Source organism: Ictalurus punctatus, chromosome 23 (genome assembly GCF_001660625.3).
Source record: "Ictalurus punctatus breed USDA103 chromosome 23, Coco_2.0, whole genome shotgun sequence".
Taxonomy (NCBI): Eukaryota; Metazoa; Chordata; class Actinopteri; order Siluriformes; family Ictaluridae; genus Ictalurus; species Ictalurus punctatus.
Window position 1 is genome coordinate 17,245,873 of NC_030438.2, and position 19,556 is coordinate 17,265,428.

The following is a 19,556-nucleotide window of genomic DNA, read 5'->3' on the forward strand; positions in this document are numbered from 1 at the left end:
GCCACTGTTGGGCCCTTGAGCAAGGCCCTTAACTCTCTCTGCTCCAGGGGCGCCGTATCATGGCTGACCCTGCGCTCTGACCCCAGCTTCCTAACATGCTGGGGTATGTGAAGAAAAGAATTTCACTGTGTATATGTGAAGCCTCATATAAATAAAGCCTCATTACCTACAAACAGCAGAAGAGTTTAGCCAAAAATTGAAATTCGCACAACCATCCAAATGTGGTCAGTCAGCCAAGACATTTTTACATCTGACGTTCGCTCCTTTAATTCTTGCGCTCCGGTTCTGAGGCTAATGTAGATAACAAGTAATGGAAGCTTATAGCCTCAAGCTTACCATCATGCAAACTGTATTCATAATCTTCAAAAGGCAGACTATTTCAAAAGACAGATTGGATCAGTAATACCATTTGTACATAAACAGATTGATAAAATAGCAGAATAAGTATTAAAAAACAAACAAACAAAAAATTACTATGCAAATCAACTGGAACAATATTGTCATCTGAATCACTTCCAACCTTCGATTCTGGGGTAAAGCAAACCAATTTTGGCCAAACTGTTCCTTTAAGCATCTCAGCATGAGTAAAAAGCTGCTTCGCTGATACTGCAGAAGTAAAATTACTTAATAAAAAAGGGCTCTAGCCGCAACCAGATTGCCTGAAGGCTCGTCGGCGTAGAGAAATGTAACAGATCCCTCAGTTGTAAACTGCATTTTCACACATGAAATGTACCAGCTTTTAGCGACAAATCGGCCCGTTTAGCCCATCATGGTGTGAAAGTGAGTTTCATTACACATGGCTCATTATCCATCAGCACCGTGCCCTTTCAAATGGCTACTGTACGTGCTGGCGTTTTTGCTTTATGTGTAACATGAAATTTACTTCTAAACACTGAAGAATTCATTAAAAAAAAAGAGAAGAATTCAGTTCTTCGTCTGTACTGGTCCACTGAGATGTACTTCAAGGATTCAACCTGATCTCAATCTACTGCTTTAGTATCATGGGTGTGATGAGCACAGAACAAAATGTCCACGTATTTCCCTGTCCCGAGAAAAGAACAGAAAAGCCAATGACTCGAAACTTTCTCTGGACTTTTAATGCTACTCTAAGGGCGGCTGTTCAATTCCACTGATAAACACTTTTCCGTATTCTTCAGTCAAAGCATAACACCAGCTCAGGATGTTATCCCTCCCCACCAGCAGAGGTCACACTCTCCTCAGTTCCACCGTGACCTTTAACCGCAATTTCCTGTTCACTTCCTCATTTCATGTACTGTATATAAGCTCACAGTTAGGCGTGGCTAAGTAACTGGAAATACTTCTTAACTTTATTATTCCTGTGCTATAAAGTTATACTTTATTTAAAAAAATGTTATAAAGTTATACATTATTTAAAAAAAAAAAAACCTATATAAAACAACATTCCCACGTGTCTCTCATCCTGTATTGTCACGCATTTTATACCAATCGTTGAGAACATTTCACAACTGCCCTTAGACTTCTATTACAAGTACAATTTGAGTAAACAAAGTTTTTGTTCTTTTCTCACTACAGGGAACGCTGTTGCAATGCTTGTTCATGGGCATAATGCAATGATGCATGCTATGGATAGAAATGAGGTTGAAAAGCTCTGGAGTTTTCCTTTAATGAAGCGGTGTAAATTGAATCGAACGGTAGCTCGGTAGTCGTGAGGTTCAAATAATACAGAATTACTGTTACTGACTGAATGCAAGTATATTAGCCAAGAAGCTGATATTGTGAATAGCATGAATAGCAAAATGGAAAAGTGAACATAGTTATTAAAAATAATAATAATAATAATAATGATAATAAATACTTCAACACCGTAGTAAAAAGGCCTACATGGCATAGGAATTCACTAAGTTGTGACAGTAAAGCTTAATAAATAGACAAGAATAAACTAAAGCAGGTGTCCGGGTTCTACAGCTCACTCAGTCTTTCACGCCTTCTATATTTAGCATGGAGCACTTTTCGCTTTGGAATAACACTGCTCTGGAACGCCGTCCTGTTCATCATTCAGTTCATGTTAATATGCGAAAATCCCAAAATTGCCACAATAAAAAAAAATTGTGCTTCATTTTTTTAAAGAAAGAATCTTTGTCCTCAGGCTCAATGCGATGGCACGTCTGTGACGTCTGTGGCGGCTTGGCGCTGCTGTAGCTCAGCTCGGAGCAAAGCGTTCTCGTTCTTCAGCTCCTCCACCTGAAAGCAGCAGGTTTCAATTACTTCAGAAGTCATACGTAGCTTGATTAGCACTGTTAGCACATCTTCATGCTAGCATAATCGGCCCGCGTACAGTATCTTCCTCTCCCTCTGACATGCTGACAAAGTTTCAATTTGGTGATCGGTTCATGGTTTCTCGCCTAACAGATAGTTTTTCTACAAGTGTGATATTTAACCAAGTGTTATTTTTGTTATTTTCAGTGACAAACTGACCATAAACACCAAAGTAGCTTGACTAGCATTGAAACATGGGGGGGGGCATATTACAGCTAGGCTAACAATAATTACACTAACCTGAATATGTGTTGAGGAATATATCTGTCTGGCATGAAAAGTCATTAACATAAGTAATAATTTGTGTTTACTTTTTACATATTTCCTTTTTAATCAATGTACTTTTTCAACAAACAAAAAAAAGAGAAGTGAATTAAATAAACTCCATCTAAATGATTATTTCAAAGGAATACCTACGGAATGAGAAAAGTGCCGATACAATCTGAATTTAAAAAGTACAAATCTGACTTTTATGGCCTCGGATCTCCGGGGTTGGGGGTTCAAATCCCGTCTCCGCCCTGTGTATGCAGAGCCTGCATGTTTCCTCTGGGCACTCTGGTTTCCTCCCCAAGTCCAAAGACCTGCATTGTAGGCTGATTGGCATTTCCAAAATTGTCTGTAGTGTGTGAGATTCTGCCCTGTGATGGGTTGGCACCTCATCCAGAATGTCCCGAACCTTGTGCCCAGAGTTCCTTGGGATGGGCTCTAGTCTCCCTGTGTAGGATATGCGGTATGGAAAATGGATGGATGGAATTTTGCTCTAGTGCAAAAAATAAAGAATTAAATGCCAGAAAGCGAACATCTTGGCAGAATCACGTTTAAGGGGTAACCAAAAAAATGACGTCAATTTAAAATTTTCGCTGAACTATTCGTTTAAAAAGGAGTTGCGAAAGCTGTGTACTCCAACTTCCCAGATGGCATTTTAATCCCTGGATGTTTTTTTTGGACTGGCGTGACCTCATTACTCTGGTCACACTGGAACTAAAAACAACTGTTATAATACGTGATGCAATGAGATGATGTTCAGTGAAGTAGTATAATTATCACAGACCAAGAAGAGATCCACCCTCCTGAGATTAATTATCCTACCTAACACTTCACACACTCTTTGCTCTATTTCTAGATAGTGCTAATTATGTCTTGTGTAGTACTCTATTATTTTGCTTCCTTTTAGTATTTCTTCCTCAGAATGTCACGATCTTGGCGAGGCAGGTTTTTTGGCAGGGCTGAGCTCATGGCACGCGGTCTTACCTGCTGTCGAAGGATGTCGTTGTCCATCTGGACTCTCTTCACTTCGTGGAGACTCTCGTGGAGTGTGTGGTTGCTCTGCCGCAGCTCCTGGATGTAATCGCAGGCCTTGGACAGGATGCCTCCTTTACTCTGAGACAGAGAGTGAGTAAACATGAACTAAAGGCTATTAGTAATCATTTAACTTATATTATTGCAGCTATAAACAGTTAATAAGACAGAAAAGCAGCTTGTTACGTTACAAAGGAATCAGAAAGCACGAACCATCCGTCCTGAAGACTTTCCCTTATTGCAAAACTTAAAAGTTACAGCTTTACCTCTGACTGATACTGAGCTCTGACACTGGAGACTCCTTCCAATAGTGTTTTCATTAAATAAGCATGTATCCATACAATATTGATGATTATACGTTTTATTTTTTTCAAAATAACAATGTTTAAAAAAAAAAATGATTACACAGATTATGTGGAGAGTACCTGTAAATTCGCTGTTACTATAGAAACGATAACTTATTGGAAAGAGGGCATTCATACAGTATATGCACCGGTGATTTGCCTTGTAGGATTGTAGGAACTACAATCAGAGCTGCTGTTATAGAAAATTAATCAGATCTGAGACTTAAAATGCCAATCAAATATGAGAATTTAACAGTGCCTTGGTATGATGAAAAATCAAATACACAATTTGTTTTTCTTACCTCAAAGATTAACCCTGAAACAGTTAATTAACACTGACGCATTTACCGTACAACATTTCTCTCTTTTTTATTTATTTATTTATTTATTTTTAACTGGATCTATGATAGCTATGATGGAGGCAGTGGTGGCTTGGCAGTTAAAGGTCTGGGTTACCGATCAGAAGGTCGGTCGGGGGTTCACTGCCAAGCTGCCACTGTTGGGCCCTTGGGCAAGGCCCTTAACGCTCTCTCCTCCAGGGGTGCCGTATCATGGCTGACCCTGCGCTCTGACCCCAGCTTCCTGTCATGCTGGGGTATGCGAAGAAAAGAATTTCACTACGCATACGTATATATGATCAATAAACACTCATTATCATTACACTAACAATCAATGGAGGTCTATCTCACCCAAATTGTGTTTTGTTTTGTTTTGTTTTTTGTCTTAAAATACATACCGATATCTTCACCTGCTTGCTCCACATGATACTGTTTAGCTACGAATTAGTTTTTAAATACACCATTTCCGTAGAAAATGACATTTTTACACTTCTCCACCTTTAAATGTCAGGAGGCTATGCATTGTGAATTTCAAACAACGTTCCTCTTCAAACGTGCTAAGGCAAAGGATGATTACGATTTTATGGCATGGCCACCCCCATACCGTTATATTGTTCAGCTACACGCTGTTCGTGTTTACGGATGATACGGTGAGTCACTGTATCTCCAAGACAGATATTTACTGAAAAGACATTGGGGTGAGACAGATTTCCCTTATATGTTAGCTAAATTCGTGTGAAAGAAAGCATGTACATATTGCTATTGTACTGGTTCAGAGATCGAGCTGTCAGAATGACAAGTATGACAGATGCTTCTCACCGCTCCGGTTTTAGTGCTGTCCATGCTGCAGTCTGGGATGATTTTAGACAGCGTCACGATCCAGTTGTTGATCTTGTCTCTCCTCCGTCGCTCCACTGCATATTTTAAAGTTCAAAACAGCTGTAAGGATGACCTGCCGCTGCGTTTCGGGATAGTTTTAACAATCCCTCATTTCCTCGATTTTCCTTTATGGTTAAGTGTGTATCACATACAACGTCATCCGTATCATTACGTGTCACTGGCGTGGTACCTTTAGTATGTATCTTTTACCTAGAAAGTGTACAATGGGTAACATTAAAGCTTTACTCTTCAGTAAAACCTACACAATATCCATAGTTCCAGATGACATATGCGTAGTAAAAAGGTAGAAAAGTGAAGACCCCCGCCCCAGTGACAAGGTACCCCTTTTTTCTAAAAGTGTAGTTCATTCAGGTGACTTGTAGCACGCACGGGAAGCTTCTTTATTCTTTTAATTTTCAGTCAGAACACGTTTGACCTTGGGGGCAATGTAGTTGAAGTGTTTTTTTGTTTTGTTTTTTTGTGACAAATTATTTGATTCGTTCCCTTTGAGCTTTTGTACAAAGTCATATCAGCTTGCTAACTAGCAATGAAGTCAAATCAGATGGAGTAAAATGTATACTCAGAAGTCAGAGTTCTGATATTGAAACAATCAATTTCCCACTATCCAACCAGTAATTTCAGACAATATCCGTAATATTCTCGGCAGTCTTGGAGAAGAAAAAAACAGAAACAGAAAACAACAACAAACGGACAAAAACAATAGACACAGATTAACTGGACTAATTCTAGGTGATGCTGGTCCACCTGGATTCTCCACAGATTTCCTAGAGCACCCAGGGTATTAACAGAAAGTGTTGCGTTTTTCTTTTGCAACATCGCATTCATGGTGTGAATTTTCATCATGATAAATGGCAGCAATTGTGCAAAATGGGCCCCCAAAAAGGTTTTAAAATTGGTGCAATCCGTCGAGAAGAAAGCAAAGAGACCTGGAAAGACCCACACTCCTGAGGAGTAGATAGGCACTATTAGAGAGTGGGATGAGTTGAACGGTACTTGGAATACATTTTCCCCTTTAAAAATAACATTAAATAGGCGGCCAGAAATCCAGAAGAAATCATGTGAATACAGATTCCTTGAAAGGATTATGCTCATAGTGGGGGGTTTTAGTGGATGTATTGATTTAATTGATCTTCAACTTCACGTTCACTGGTTTGTGACGCCTACATATTCACACAATCCCTGAAAGTGACGAGGGTCAATCTAGATCAAAATCACTCAAGCTTCAATGAACTTTACTCCAGGGCCGTTCAACGGGAGTGCTATCTACTGCACCTATAATGTCATATTCGATTAGCGTGGATAACAATTTCAACACTTTTCTCTGTACTAAGAAAACAGAAAACCTATTTAGTCCAAATTCACTTATGACGGATGTCTAAGGGCAGTTGTTAAATTCAGTTAAGTTGTATGGCGGTAGCTTTCAACTGGATGAGCAACTAACATGGTTGAATGACAGCTGATACCTTTTGATGCTTAACCATTAGTGATTAGTTCAAGGCTATAACTAAGACCATTTGAATTGGTTGTTTTGTTTCGCAGTGGCGTTACCACTTTTGCCTAGCGCCATGGACGCTTAACGCAGACTTCTTTATCCATTTGTCTTTGGTTTTTAAACAATCCACGTCATCACCATGTCGTGTTTTTGAACATGTCCCCTTTTCTGAACTAACGTCTCTTGCCCTGTAGCTAGTCTCTGGTGAGCTGGCTTCAGCTAAATAATTTATATAAATACATGTGATTGGATAAACCCCAACACAGGATCAGCTACAGAAGCTGCGCTGATTGATGTTTAGAAAATCGGAGTTTTCCGCTTGATTCAGTTTGCTGAAATGCTTTGTTCGTAAGCTGATGACCATTAGTGTATGATGATGCATGTTTCTGTAGAATATATATAGTGTCATTAAAAATGATTGGGCATAACTCAAATCAAACACAGAAGCACCTCACTCTCAGCCAAATGGCGCACGGACACCACAAAACCAGAGTTCATTATTTTAGTGTTGCATTAGTATTGGAAAGATGGATAAAACTCCATTGGAATAGCTCTGGTAAGACTTTCTCATATGTTTATCTCATCCTAAGACATTAAGGTGTCCAAATTCTTGTCGGTAGTAATCATCTATACACTGGTGCGTAGATTAGGTTGACTTTTCCTTTAAGTTGGTGACAAATTCAACACGGATGCGGTAAACAGTACTGGAATGCAGTGTTTTGCTAAAAGGAGCAGCACACACACACACAAAAAAAATATTCTCGTCAATTCATACCGCTCTCTAGTGGTAGACTCATGCTATTGCTGAATGAGACTTCAAAAGCAATTTTAACCTAACCCCCTGATGCTTTTCGATTGGACCCATATTTGGTGGAATGCTCCAAATACAATAACCAAGTATATCTGCAGCGTTCAAAAAACAGTAAATCCACACACACACACACACACACAGTCACCTTCATTGTGTTGCGCCCTCCTGCGTTCGTCTCTCGGCGTTCGCAGTCCTTCCATCTTCCTGCAGAAACGACAAGAAAGGATGACAAAACCTCAGTCATGACCTTTTGTTCATCCAAATGCACACAGAAGAAGCACATGTTTATACTGAAGGAAAGAAAGCAGAACGCAAAGCCCTGAGCTGGCGCGCACAGCTTGGTGCTTATCGAGGGCTTTAGAAAAGCCCACCATTCACTCTGGGGCCAACAGGGGTGTCAACTTTAAAGTGCCGGTGGAGATGAGGGGTTTATGAGACATCAGAGGGACTGATCCATATGCAGACCAGCATGGCAGCGTTGACAACAGCTTCACATCCAAACCAGAGAAAAAATATCTCGTTGCCCTTTCGTGTCAGTAGAATCATCCCGTAATAAACTGCAGCGCCCGAGGCTTGGATCCGCTCTAATGACACAAGTGTTCTCGGCATGCAATCTTCTCTCAGGTACGCTTTAATTAAATCGAGGTGAGGACAAGAACAAGGACGAGGTGCCGGAGTAAAGGGAATGAACTTCACTTTTACAGAGACCTGGACAAAAACACCATCAGTATAAGAGATGCGTTGTGTTTTGAAAGGGAAAGCGGCAGGGTGAACGTATGTCGGTGAAGTCTGGTGTAGTTTTATCAGCGGCAGAATGGGAAATCCAGACCTGAGACAAATGCAAAGGTGTTACTACCAAGCTCCTTGTGGCAAATGAGAAAGAACATAATGGTAAAGGTCACCTAAAAATCACATTTTCACCACACACACAGTGCATGTTCTCTATCTTGGTCAAATGTACTTTATTTATTTATTTATTGCATTTCTTCAACCTGATTTTGTATTATGTAAAACATTTCAGGTGGTTAAAACGAATGATTAGAAAGGAAAGTTCACCTGCTGCCTTAAAAACACGACTAAACTCAACCTGAAGACAGCATTTGTTTCAACTCAAAAAGTTACGTCTCACAAATTTTTACAAGTCACAGCAATGGATTATTATAGGTCTCATTTTTGAAAACTTAAACATATTAACTTATAACGTATTTTGATTCCGTCTAGAATGGAAAGCTAGATCCCTTGTATATAAGTGCACTTTGCTACCACAGCACACCTTCAGAGGTCTTGTGGAGTCCATGCCCCGGTGGGTCAGAGCTGTTTTGGCACCACAAGGGGGACCTACTCAATATAAGTCAGGTGGTTGTAATCTTATGGCTGATCGGTGCAATGTATGTATGTTTATGTGTCATACTTTTAATAAATAAAAAATTGTAATCGATGGAAAATTCCTGTGGTATGAGAGGAATAAAACACTTCGGGATTAGATGATACGCTAATTCCACCATGTGTCAGGTTGGATCCCGATATATAACAGCAGTCCCTGTTGTGTTTTATTCCATACATAAATATACACTACTGCGCACACGTATTTGATTCTTACTTGCACATACCGAGTCAATATCAGGATTTAGCCATTAAGAGATATCAAGTAGCGTAGATGTGTTAGTATTTGAATAAAACGCATGCGGATTGTAAAACATAAAAGAACAGAGTGCAAAAAAAAAAAGAGGTTCGGGTTCAGATATGAGGATTTCTCCCGGCACATACAAAGTGATTTGTCTCTAAAATAATGTTTTCTTGAATAACAAGAATAACAACTGAGTGGAATTTTCATTTTATGTTTCTGATTGAAGAAATAAAGACAGCTGGTGGTAACGGCGTCAGACCCTTCTATAATGCTCACTCGGTTTTCTGATGAAGGTTAGAGAGTTGTTTGTTTTTGTAAATGTTGAATTGATTTATTGGGTGTTATGAGGGTTTAAGCCTTCAGGCTGCGACGTGTGACAAGCTTTCCAGCGTAAGGAGTGACAACGGCTGTTTAGAAGTTTTTAATTAGCTATCACGCTCTCGCTCTCTCTCTCACTCTCTCTCATATATATATATATATATATATATATATATATATATATATATATATATATATATATATATATATATATATATATATATATATATATATAAATATAACATAGCTGGTCCTTTATTCATTATTGTGTTTTGTATAGAAACATGGAAGAACAGACGTCCATTACGACTGTTTATTCAAATATACAGTATAAAACTCCATATTTCCTTTTTGTTACAGTTTAGTACTACAGCTGTGCAAAAGTCTGCACACCCAAGAAAAGAAATGCAATTTATACCCAAGGTATATAGTGTGGTCCTTCATGACCATAAATAGTAAAAATGGTTAAACAATGTATTTCCCTTTCTGAAAGTCATAGAAATCTGTATTTAATAACAAAAATATACCCACCCTTTGACTTTTATTAGATCAGATATAGAGCCTAACTAAGTTTTTGTTAAGTTCTTGTTTTATACATTTTTAATCAGCTTGTACATATTCAATTATGTCAACATATTACGCCAATGAATTATAATATATAAATACATTTTTCTAGACAAAAATGTAAAAAACAACTTTTTTGTTTTTACATTAACTCACATCACACAACTGTGAGCTTAGCAGAAGCACCAACTGTGTCTTGAACTAAGTCGAATACTTTTCCAGTACTTAGTTAAATGAAATGATTTTATTTTATTTTTTAAAGATTAATCAGATGTTTGTTAATATGAAAGCAATACGTTAAATACTTTTAGACACTAACAGGTCTCAGGCCCTTATTGGCTTTTCTTTATCCATCCATATCGGGATGTTTGGCTGAAGTGCAACTTTAACAAAACCCTGCTCTATAGGCTCCCTCAAGTACAAACAATATGAATAATTTACGCCGGCATGAATGATTCTGACTTGCGTCCATCTCTGGTCTTTAAGAATTTATCCTTCAATAAAGAATTGTAGAAAAATCAATTGAAGCGCCATAAACGAAACCTCATCCGAACACAAAACAGCGGAACGCCAGCATTAACATTTAACATTTCATTATCAAATCTATCTTTAATATGTGGATAGAAAGATTACCCGGGTAGGAAAACCCACAAACCCACCAAATGTCACTCCAGACGGGCTGTTAACCGGATTCGATTTTCTCTCTCCCTTTCTCTACGACGCCAAATCCGTTATGGCTGATTGTGATCACATGATCTAGGCAGAGCTACAACACGAACGCCTTCTTCGTGTGTTTCTTTCAGTCCGTTGTATTTGTGCAGTAAAAAAACATGACACAACAAAAAGCAAAGGTGAGAAAAATATTGTTAGCACATTTCTCCTGCTGCTCAGTCCAGACTGTTCGTGATGGGTAAAACACCACGGGTCTTCTGCATCTGAAGGTTGAAAGCTTGCTGCTCCAAAGTCCAGCTGAATATAAAGTGTACACAGTGTTTCATTCATAGAGATGATGATTTAGCTATCTCTATTATTTTGGACAGAAGTAAATAGGCTGCGGGTGATCAAAGTCATGTGTAAATAAGGAATAAAACCTCTTGATGGTAAATTCATGCACAGTTTAGTTCACACACCAGGTGAATTAAACACCTTTTTCCGAGACCCACCGACCCGTGGACATGTTTGTCAAAACTCTGCAGCATCCAGATAAAAAAAATAATAATCCACTAGCAAAAAAAAATGATGAGTATAATAATGTTAAAGTGAAGCTGCTAAAAAACTGCTATGATTAGCGCCCCCGTGTGGCAGATACTCACGCTGCATATGGATGAGTGCGGGGAGCTATGGTACGTGGTGCGCCTGGCTGAAGAACTTCCGGCGTGCTCATCACGTAGAACTGACCTGAGAGAGAAATAGAAAGAGAAAGAGAGCGATTATTAAGTCAGAACCGAGTCCTCTACTTCATCAGGGTACCAATATATATCTGAATTAACTCTGTGACATTTTAATTGAAGCACCAAAATATCATTTTTGCACCTAGAGCAACATGTACACTTTCATATAGTGCAGAGGTTTGCATGCCATTAGGCCTAAATAAAGAAAACAAGTAAGGAATACAACACTTACAGGTGTGCTCTTATAGGAAAATATTCAACAAATGGGTGGTGTGATTAAGTTACTGGTACCGTCGCAATGCTCATTATTCTTCTATAACTTCAAGTGTTTTATTCTTGTTATTCTTGTTATATAACACTCTAATTTGCCAACAATTTTTTTTATCCATTTATAATTTAATGTTAAGCTAGTCCCTGTTATTACTTACATTGTGACAGTTATTTTTAGTCCTTTAGTTATAACAGTTGTGCCCTTTTTTCATCTCTCAAAGAAATTAAAGTTACCTCTGGCTGTTACAAAGCACTGACACTGGAGACTCCTTCCAGAACCATATCTCCCTGTTCGAGGGAGAACCAGTTCTCACCTGCTTTCCCACTAAAGTGAAGCAGGGTTGAGCCTGCCCAGCACCTGGATGGGAGACCTTCTCATTGCTGGAAGTGGTATCAGTGAGGCCAGCAGAGGGCGCTCACCCTATGGGCTGTGTGGGGCCTAATGCCCCAGTATAGTGACAGGGACACTCTACTGTTTAAAAAAAAAACAAAAAAACAAGCACGGCCTTTCAGATGAGACCATAGCCTAAGGTCCTGACTCTCTGTGATCATTAAAAACCCCAGGACATTTATCATAAAAGAGTAGTTGTATAACCCCGGTGTCCTGACAAAATTCCCCCATTGGCCCTTCTCTATCATGGCCCCCTAGCAATCTCCATCTCTGAATTGGCTATATCACTCTCCTCTCCATGAATTGTTTGCCCAGCAGGGGATCCCACCCCTCCCGTTTCCCATCATCCAGCTCCACAGCAGCTAAACAAAGAGTCATGATACTCTACACACAGAAACCCAACAGTGTCCTGACTAATCGTATAACACGCTTGCAGTGATAATAACATTCATTTGTTTATACTCATTGAAAATGTCAGAAAGGTCAAACGCCAGTGTACTGTGAGAAAGGGATCAATCAGACTAAATGGAACATACCTGAGAATTAGCCATTACTACAGAAATGATAACATATTAACAAGCGAATTCATATAAACCTGCGATATGCCTTTCAGCCGGAACTACTGAGCACCTGACCAATCAGAATCGAGAACTCAACAGCACTGTAGTATAAAGAAATGACATGTTTGTATGATAGGTTTGACAAATGTTCTTTCTTTCTTGACCACAAATACATAAATTAGAGCTAAAAGATTCTTCAGAGAAACATAGCTGGGGGAGAAAATGCAGAGCTTTGAGTGTGAAGCCAAAAAAATGTACTCAAAAAAGTGCTGTTGGGTGCTTTTTTAGGTTCAGGACCGCCAACAAGATTAAAGTACTTTGCAAGCTGTGTAAGAGCGAGCTCATATATCATTCCACTATTTCTAATTTAAGGACCCACATGCAGTCTGTTCAACCCAAAGTGAGTTCTCGAGGGCGCAGCTTTAAAACTTCCTCTGTTCGCATCCTCACATCCGGGTATAAAACACAGGAATTACTGCAGCAATGTAAGAAGAAATCAAACAAAAAAAATTACTAAGGGCCATATTCAGAGTTGGCAAATTTGCTATATTGTTGACAATATTTGCTGTAATTTCTCTTGGCACGCCGCCTATCTCACCTGCTGTGTGAGAGCGTGTGGGCTCGGCCGGATGGGCTGAAACTCCGGCGGTTGTCGCATCGCTCACGGCAGCTGGTGGGATGTAGGAGAAGCGTGCCTCGCCTCCGATCGTCTCTACTGCAGGATTGCCTCCATTACTGAAGGGACTCTGGATCACAGCCTACCGTTCACACATACACGGCACTTTTACTATTAAAGCTACTGAGCTGACATGCACAGAGCAGCCGAATTTCACAGAGATATTGTTTATTGTAACCACATGCAGTGTAACCAGATCTGCTGAATCAGCAATGTTTCTGTGAGAGATACAGGCATCAGGTCAGTTATAATATATAAAGTCTTTACTCGTTATCCCAGAGGACTCGCTTTTAATATCATTAAGCACCGAGTAATAGCTCTGATTCTGAATTTCTGTTTATCAGTCGAAGTGAAAAAGGTGTGGGCTCTGGATATAGCTTTGAAAAGACATGGCATGTAGATCTGTCCTTGAAAGAGGCATGACCTCTGGAGGTGTCAGTCCCATTGAAAGAGGCGTGACCTCTGGATCTGTCATTACAATGGGCATGGCCTCTGGATCTGTCATTAAAATGGGCATGACCTTTGGATTTGTTATGGAAAGAGGCATGGCCTCTGAATCTGCCATTAAAACAGGCGTGGCCTCTGGATCTGTTATTGAAAGAAGTGTGGCCTTTGGATCTGTCAATCCTTGTCAAAGAGGCATGGTGTAAGGATCTATCATTGAAAGATGAATGACCTCTGAATCTGTTCGTGAAAGAGGCGTGGCCTCTGAATCTGTCAGTCGTAGTGAAAGAGGTGTGGCCTCTGAATCTGTCAGTCCTAGTGCAAGAGGCGTGCGCTATGGATCTGTCTGTCCTAGTGAAAGAGGCGTGCCCTATGGATCTGTCTGTCCTAGTGAAAGAGGCGTGCCCTATGGATCTGTCTGTCCTAGTGAAAGAGGCAGTGGTTGGTGTCAGTTTATTCTGTACCTGTTGGGCTCCAGTAAATGAAGCAGAAGACACCACGCCAACTGTCCCACCCACCAACGGCTGATTAGTCAACTGAACAACCTGATAGGTTACCTGAGAAAAAGGAAGTAGACATTTATTACCTCACTTATAAAGACAAATAACAAACTTTAATGTTAGACACTTAACTGTATGCTTAGCAAAAGACCGGATTGTTTATGCACTAAGCACTTTAATAACACTCTTCAGATACAGAACAAGCACTTCTTGAACAATGCCTAAACTTGAACAATTTCACCCATTTCCACTGCAAACCAACCGGTTCTCAGGGGGAAAAGGGGGCTTATCTTAACTGGGAGAGTGAGTGTGCAAGGAGAAGCTCACTCGACCATTTAATGATGATATTAGTGCTGAAACTCTGTTCAGTTCGCTTCCAGCATGAAAATGCTGTTGGTCTGGAACCAAGTACAAGTGATGTCATGGGTTTGGATGTGGCCTCATCTTGTCGCCATGACAAGCTGTTAAAATATGCCTGGAGTAAGCAAAATGTTTTTTGTTTTTTTTTATATATATAAAATTACCGTTGAAAATGAATCAAGAGTTTAAAAACATTTTACTGGCAAATGTAATAGACTAAATGGGAGCTACACAATCAACATAAAAGGTCAAAGCTACTTTAATAAAAACATATTGATGATTTGACTTTAATTCACATCATGTATCAGGTATCATTAAATTATATATATATATTTTTTTTTTAATTCCAAGGCCATCTGGAAAAGCAGACAACTTCCATCTTCCCATGAACAACGTGGTGGGAATGCACCGTTCAACAAGAAAGCCAACAATTCCCAAAGAAGTTTAACCTTAGCAATGTGTTTCTCATGCTTTAACTATGCTGAGAGTGGTGTGCGAGTTAATTTAATCTATGGCGCAATAAGAGCACTAGTTGTTCACTCTGAAGAATAAGGATTTGTAAGAGTCCTACACGAGCATCCTTCCTTCCCCAACCTCCCCCCTCTCCGTCCTATCATGTGACTTTCTTACTGACAGACATGTGACCTGGGCACAGTTCCAGTCCAAGTGAGGAAATACAGTCACATGACCGCCTGCAATAATTGCAGCAGCGACCGCATCCTTTTCTTCAGCATCTGTTTAGGCTACAGCACTCGTTCTTAACGCGTCTCTTGAGTGTTATTATTTTTTTGAATAGTTAGATATATGAAGTATTAGAGAGAGAGAGAGAGAGACTTTGTAGCACGAGGTTGTTTACATAGGATCATGACATAAATGAGCAGTAATGTGCATCATAAGCAAAAATCAATCCTCTAAGAAATACCAGTTGTCGAAATGACATCAATAATCACAATTATTTATTAAAGTTTACCTGTTTTAAATGATAATTTACAAAAATATCAATCGAATCATATTTACAACTAAAATAAATACGTGAAACGTCATGGCGTTTATTAATCAAACTTTTAATGTATGAATTGTATCATTTAAAACAACTGTCTCGTGATTACTCTACTCTGTGCAAGCTTTCTGCCTTTCCTTTCTTAGCTACGCTATCCTCTAGAGCATTTTAATGCTGGACATGTGCCCTGTCTTTGCTGAGTGATTGCCTTCGAGGTAATTGGAGACCCAAAGCGCACCTTTAAGAAAAGAAAGAAGAAAAAAAAAAAGCCCACCTGCGTACCGCTGCTGTCGGGGAGAAACTGATACTGGACGCTCCGGTCAGTGAAAGCTGAAGTGTGAGGAAATGCAGCTGCTTCACCTCCTCTCAAAGCGTCTGTATCAGGAGGATATGATAAATAATTTGGGAAAGATTGGAAAAGATTGAGAGTTTAAATTCCATGACAGCCAGAGGATAAAGCCTAAGTCGGCCTAATGTCCAATAGTATTATATTAGATATACAACAAATGATATAGTCCAAGTTTTTTATTATTATTTATGTAATATTGGAAGCTGTCATTTATATCTTATTATTGATTTCAGCCTCTTGATTTCTTGAAGTTGGAAAATAAAACTCTGCGTGCATTATGTACCAGTATCTATTATATTCCTAGACTATTTGTTCAACCTAAAGTTGGACGTTAATCCATTTAGCTTCTGCCTCCTATTTTCATTTTAAATCAGCTTGATTTCTTATTAAGTTACTTGTTATATTTATTCATAACATTTCTTCTACTATTCTAGATTCCTTCCTATAATAAGGTGGTCTTATTTCTAACCACATCCTTACCACTTGCTGTATATTTATCTTAGAAAAACCTAACACGTGCATAAAAACAGCAATTGCCATCTAAAAAAAAAAAAAAAAAAAAAAAAGGATTATTATGAGCTCATCATACCTTCAGTTATCTCTGATGTGTCCTTTTCTTGTTTCATTTGCCTGAAAACCATTGAGACAATAAAACTGCATCATTATACAAGTAAAATATTTTATATTGTTAAACAGTAAGCATAAGTTTTCTACAATAAATAACTTTATAATAGTTTCAGTAGTTTTATCAAATTTATGACAAACACAAAATATAACCAGTTAAAAATATGTTCCACAAATATAAATGACACACATAAACACATCAATACTCATTTCCATACTACTTACAGACACTTTTTTTTTTTTTTTTTTTACATTTATTCTGATTTTTAAAATAAATTCTATCTATAAAATGTCTGCTTAAACGGTCATATTTAAAATAATAATAAATAAATAAATAAATAAATAAATAAATAAATAAATAAATCTACACAACAGGAAAATTATTATCTGAAATTTTAAAGAAGACACTTTGATAAAAGCTCCGCCCACTTTCCGATCACCTCAGGTCATACATATCAATTTATGTGTCATTATTATATACTGTATAAACATGTTATTTTTCTTTATAAAGCTTATAAAGCTTACAAACCAGACAAAGTAGAGTGGAAACATTTAACAACATTGGTGTCTTATATTATTTGTAAATCAATTCTACACCTGCATTCATGAAATGGCAAAAAAAATTTACTTGTTCACTCCATGTGAGGAATTTCCCAAAAACCTTGGATTTATTTGATATATTTATACTGAAAACGACATAAAACTTTGTTTTGTTTTTATAACAGTGCAATATATTTTCTTGGTTAAACATTAAAGAAATGCTTTTCCAACAGTATTTTCTGTAAAAGTCTCTCTCATTAAGATTAAGTCTTCAGTGGGAGAGGAAACTGTGAGTTCTACATACAACATCAGAAGACTGGATATGGGTTTTTATTAAGTATGCAAATTTATGTAGATTTAATTAGAGCAAGTCACATTTGCATAAATAATTACTTTTATACTTACAAAAAAACGTATAATATATGAAAAAAATACCTGTATGAATATCAGACATTAACTGGTAAAGGCTGGTTATAATATTTAATAATAATAATAATAATAATAATAATAATAATAATAATAATAATAATAACAACACTTTTAATGACCCTATTCACCTGTAGTGTCTCGCCTATAAATTACAAACTCAACATAAGATTTCTGCATTAATTATTGGCTTTTAAATTAAACTTTCTTTTATAAGAAGCAGGTGCCTCTGTAGTGCACTAAAGATTTACCTCAACGAGGAGTCCAAAGTCTGCTGCAGCACATCCATCTACCTCCAACTTCCCAAAGCGTTTAATGGAAATGTTGATCACGGGAACAAACACTTTGGTCATGTGAGAGTCCGGAGAAACACACACACATACACACACACACACACGTACACACACACAAGGAGAGAGAGAGAGAGAGAGAGAGAGAGAGAGAGAGAGAGAGAGAGAGAGAGAGAGAGAGAGAGAGAGAGAAACTGTGGCTGTGCTCCAATTCGCTTCTTGTTACACATTTAGTGCACTATATAGCGCGCAGAAGCCGTTATTTCGATGCCTATGTGTGTGCCCTAATGAAGGAAGTGAAGCGCTATTAGGATTCAGCCTGCGTCCTACGTCACGCATGTGCGTCAAAATGGTGCGCATGCGCAGTGTATAACCTTTTCGAAACTAGTGTGAATTCGGAATTTTATATGCAAGTGCTGTGTAGCTGAGAGTTCGTGTAGCGTATTAAATATTCTTATTAAAAATCTTTTTCTATTTTTTGTTGAGTTTGTCTGTTTGTCTATGTAATGCGTGGGTTGATAAGAATTTGATCAGTAAGGAAACTTGTTTAAACAAACACAATAAAAACAAAGATTGGAAAATGTTATCCGTTCTGTCCGTCTTATTATATTTTTTAAACCAATTCAACATAGTGTTAATGTTATGCACTATATGGCTAAAAGTATGTGGATACCTGAGCATCACACCCATACTGTATGTGGTTCTTCCCCGAACTGCTGCCATGAGAATGGAAGCACACAACTGTATAGAATGTCTTAATATGCTGTGGCATTGCAATTTCTCTACCCTGGATCTAAGAGGCACAAACCTGTTCCAGCTCCACGAAGACATGGTTGGAGTGGTAGAACTCCTGCACGGAGTCTTGACCTCAACGCCACTGAACACCTTTGGGATGAACTGCCCATTCCTCCCCGCCCCAACATCAGTAGCTGAGCTCACTAATGCTTTTGTGCCTGAATGAACACAAATCCCAACATCCACGATCCAAAATCTAGTGGAAAGCCTTCCCAGAAGAGTGGACGTAAAAGTAAAGAGAGCTAAATCTGGAATGGGATGTCCAACAGGGACATATGAATGTGATGGTCAGGTGTCCACAAACTTTTGGTGATATAGTGTATATACACGCCTGCTATATGTTATATTTAATCATTATGCATGAGGCTACATTTCCTTTGAAAACCCAACTAACAATTATCGGTTCTCAGAATGACCTGGGAATGTTTGCATTCATGGAACTTTCTGAGGACAGATCTCTTTTAGTTCCGGTTTCCAGGATAGTTTTCTTTATGGATTTATAATATTTCAATGCGGTTCAGAGAATATTCTTTGTAACTATTTTTGAACCTTGCACTAACATGGGTTGGTTTGGAGAACGTTAAGGGAACATCCTCTGAACCCTTAAATCAGTGGTTCTCAAAGTGGAGAACCCCCAGGATTCTATGAGTGATGTTTTTTTTTTTTTTTTTTTTTTTTTACAGTTGTGGAATTATTATTATTTTTAGTTGTTATTATTAGTCTGTTTAACTGGTAACTTGTTTTGAGTAGTGGTAGCTCGGTTGTTAAGCTGTTGGACTACTTATCAGAAGGTCATGAGGTCAAACCCCAGCACTGCTAAGCTGCCATTGTTGGTCGCTCTAACCCTAATCCTCAACTGCTCAGATGTATAAATGTGATAAATGTAACTCGTTCTGGATAAAGGCATCTGCCAAATGCTGTTTATGTAAATGTATTCTGTCAGTGAAAA

At 38.4% G+C, this 19,556-nt stretch overlaps 1 protein-coding gene across 3 annotated transcripts; it reads right to left on the minus strand.

Moving 5' to 3' along the window:
* Nucleotides 1-1,629: 1,629 nt before the first annotated feature.
* Nucleotides 1,630-17,931, minus strand: LOC108256657 (upstream stimulatory factor 2). 3 transcript variants are annotated; one of them, XR_006980923.2, is made up of 11 exons: nt 17,774-17,931; nt 16,522-16,562; nt 15,858-15,958; nt 14,188-14,280; nt 13,202-13,361; nt 11,305-11,389; nt 7,628-7,686; nt 5,099-5,193; nt 3,550-3,678; nt 2,767-3,012; nt 1,630-2,223 (listed from the first exon to the last, which is right to left on the minus strand). XR_006980923.2 is itself a non-coding variant. In XM_017453737.3 (10 exons), exons 1-10 carry the CDS (start codon nt 17,809-17,811, stop codon nt 2,131-2,133), a joined length of 894 nt encoding a protein of 297 aa, XP_017309226.1. In that variant the 5' UTR covers nt 17,812-17,930; the 3' UTR covers nt 1,630-2,130. The 3 variants fall into 3 exon arrangements, 2 of the variants coding, with proteins under 2 accessions (XP_017309226.1, XP_047006164.1); XM_017453737.3 differs by lacking the exon at nt 2,767-3,012 and having other exon boundaries at nt 17,774-17,930; XM_047150208.2 differs by lacking the exons at nt 1,630-2,223; nt 2,767-3,012 and adding an exon at nt 4,398-4,531.
* Between the last annotated feature and the right edge of the window lie 1,625 nt (nt 17,932-19,556).

What these genes read in the sequence shown, in the direction of transcription:
- LOC108256657 (XM_017453737.3), bottom strand. Translation starts at nt 17,811, where the DNA reads ATGGATGTGCTGCAGCAGACTTTGGACTCCTCGTTGAG. An exon ending in CACACGCTCTCACACAGCAG is followed by an intron (nt 11,390 to 13,201) that starts GTGAGATAGGCG and finishes TTTCTCTCTCAG; the next exon opens with GTCAGTTCTACGTGATGAGC. An exon ending in CGCACTCATCCATATGCAGC is followed by an intron (nt 7,687 to 11,304) that starts GTGAGTATCTGC and finishes TCGTTTCTGCAG; the next exon opens with GAAGATGGAAGGACTGCGAA.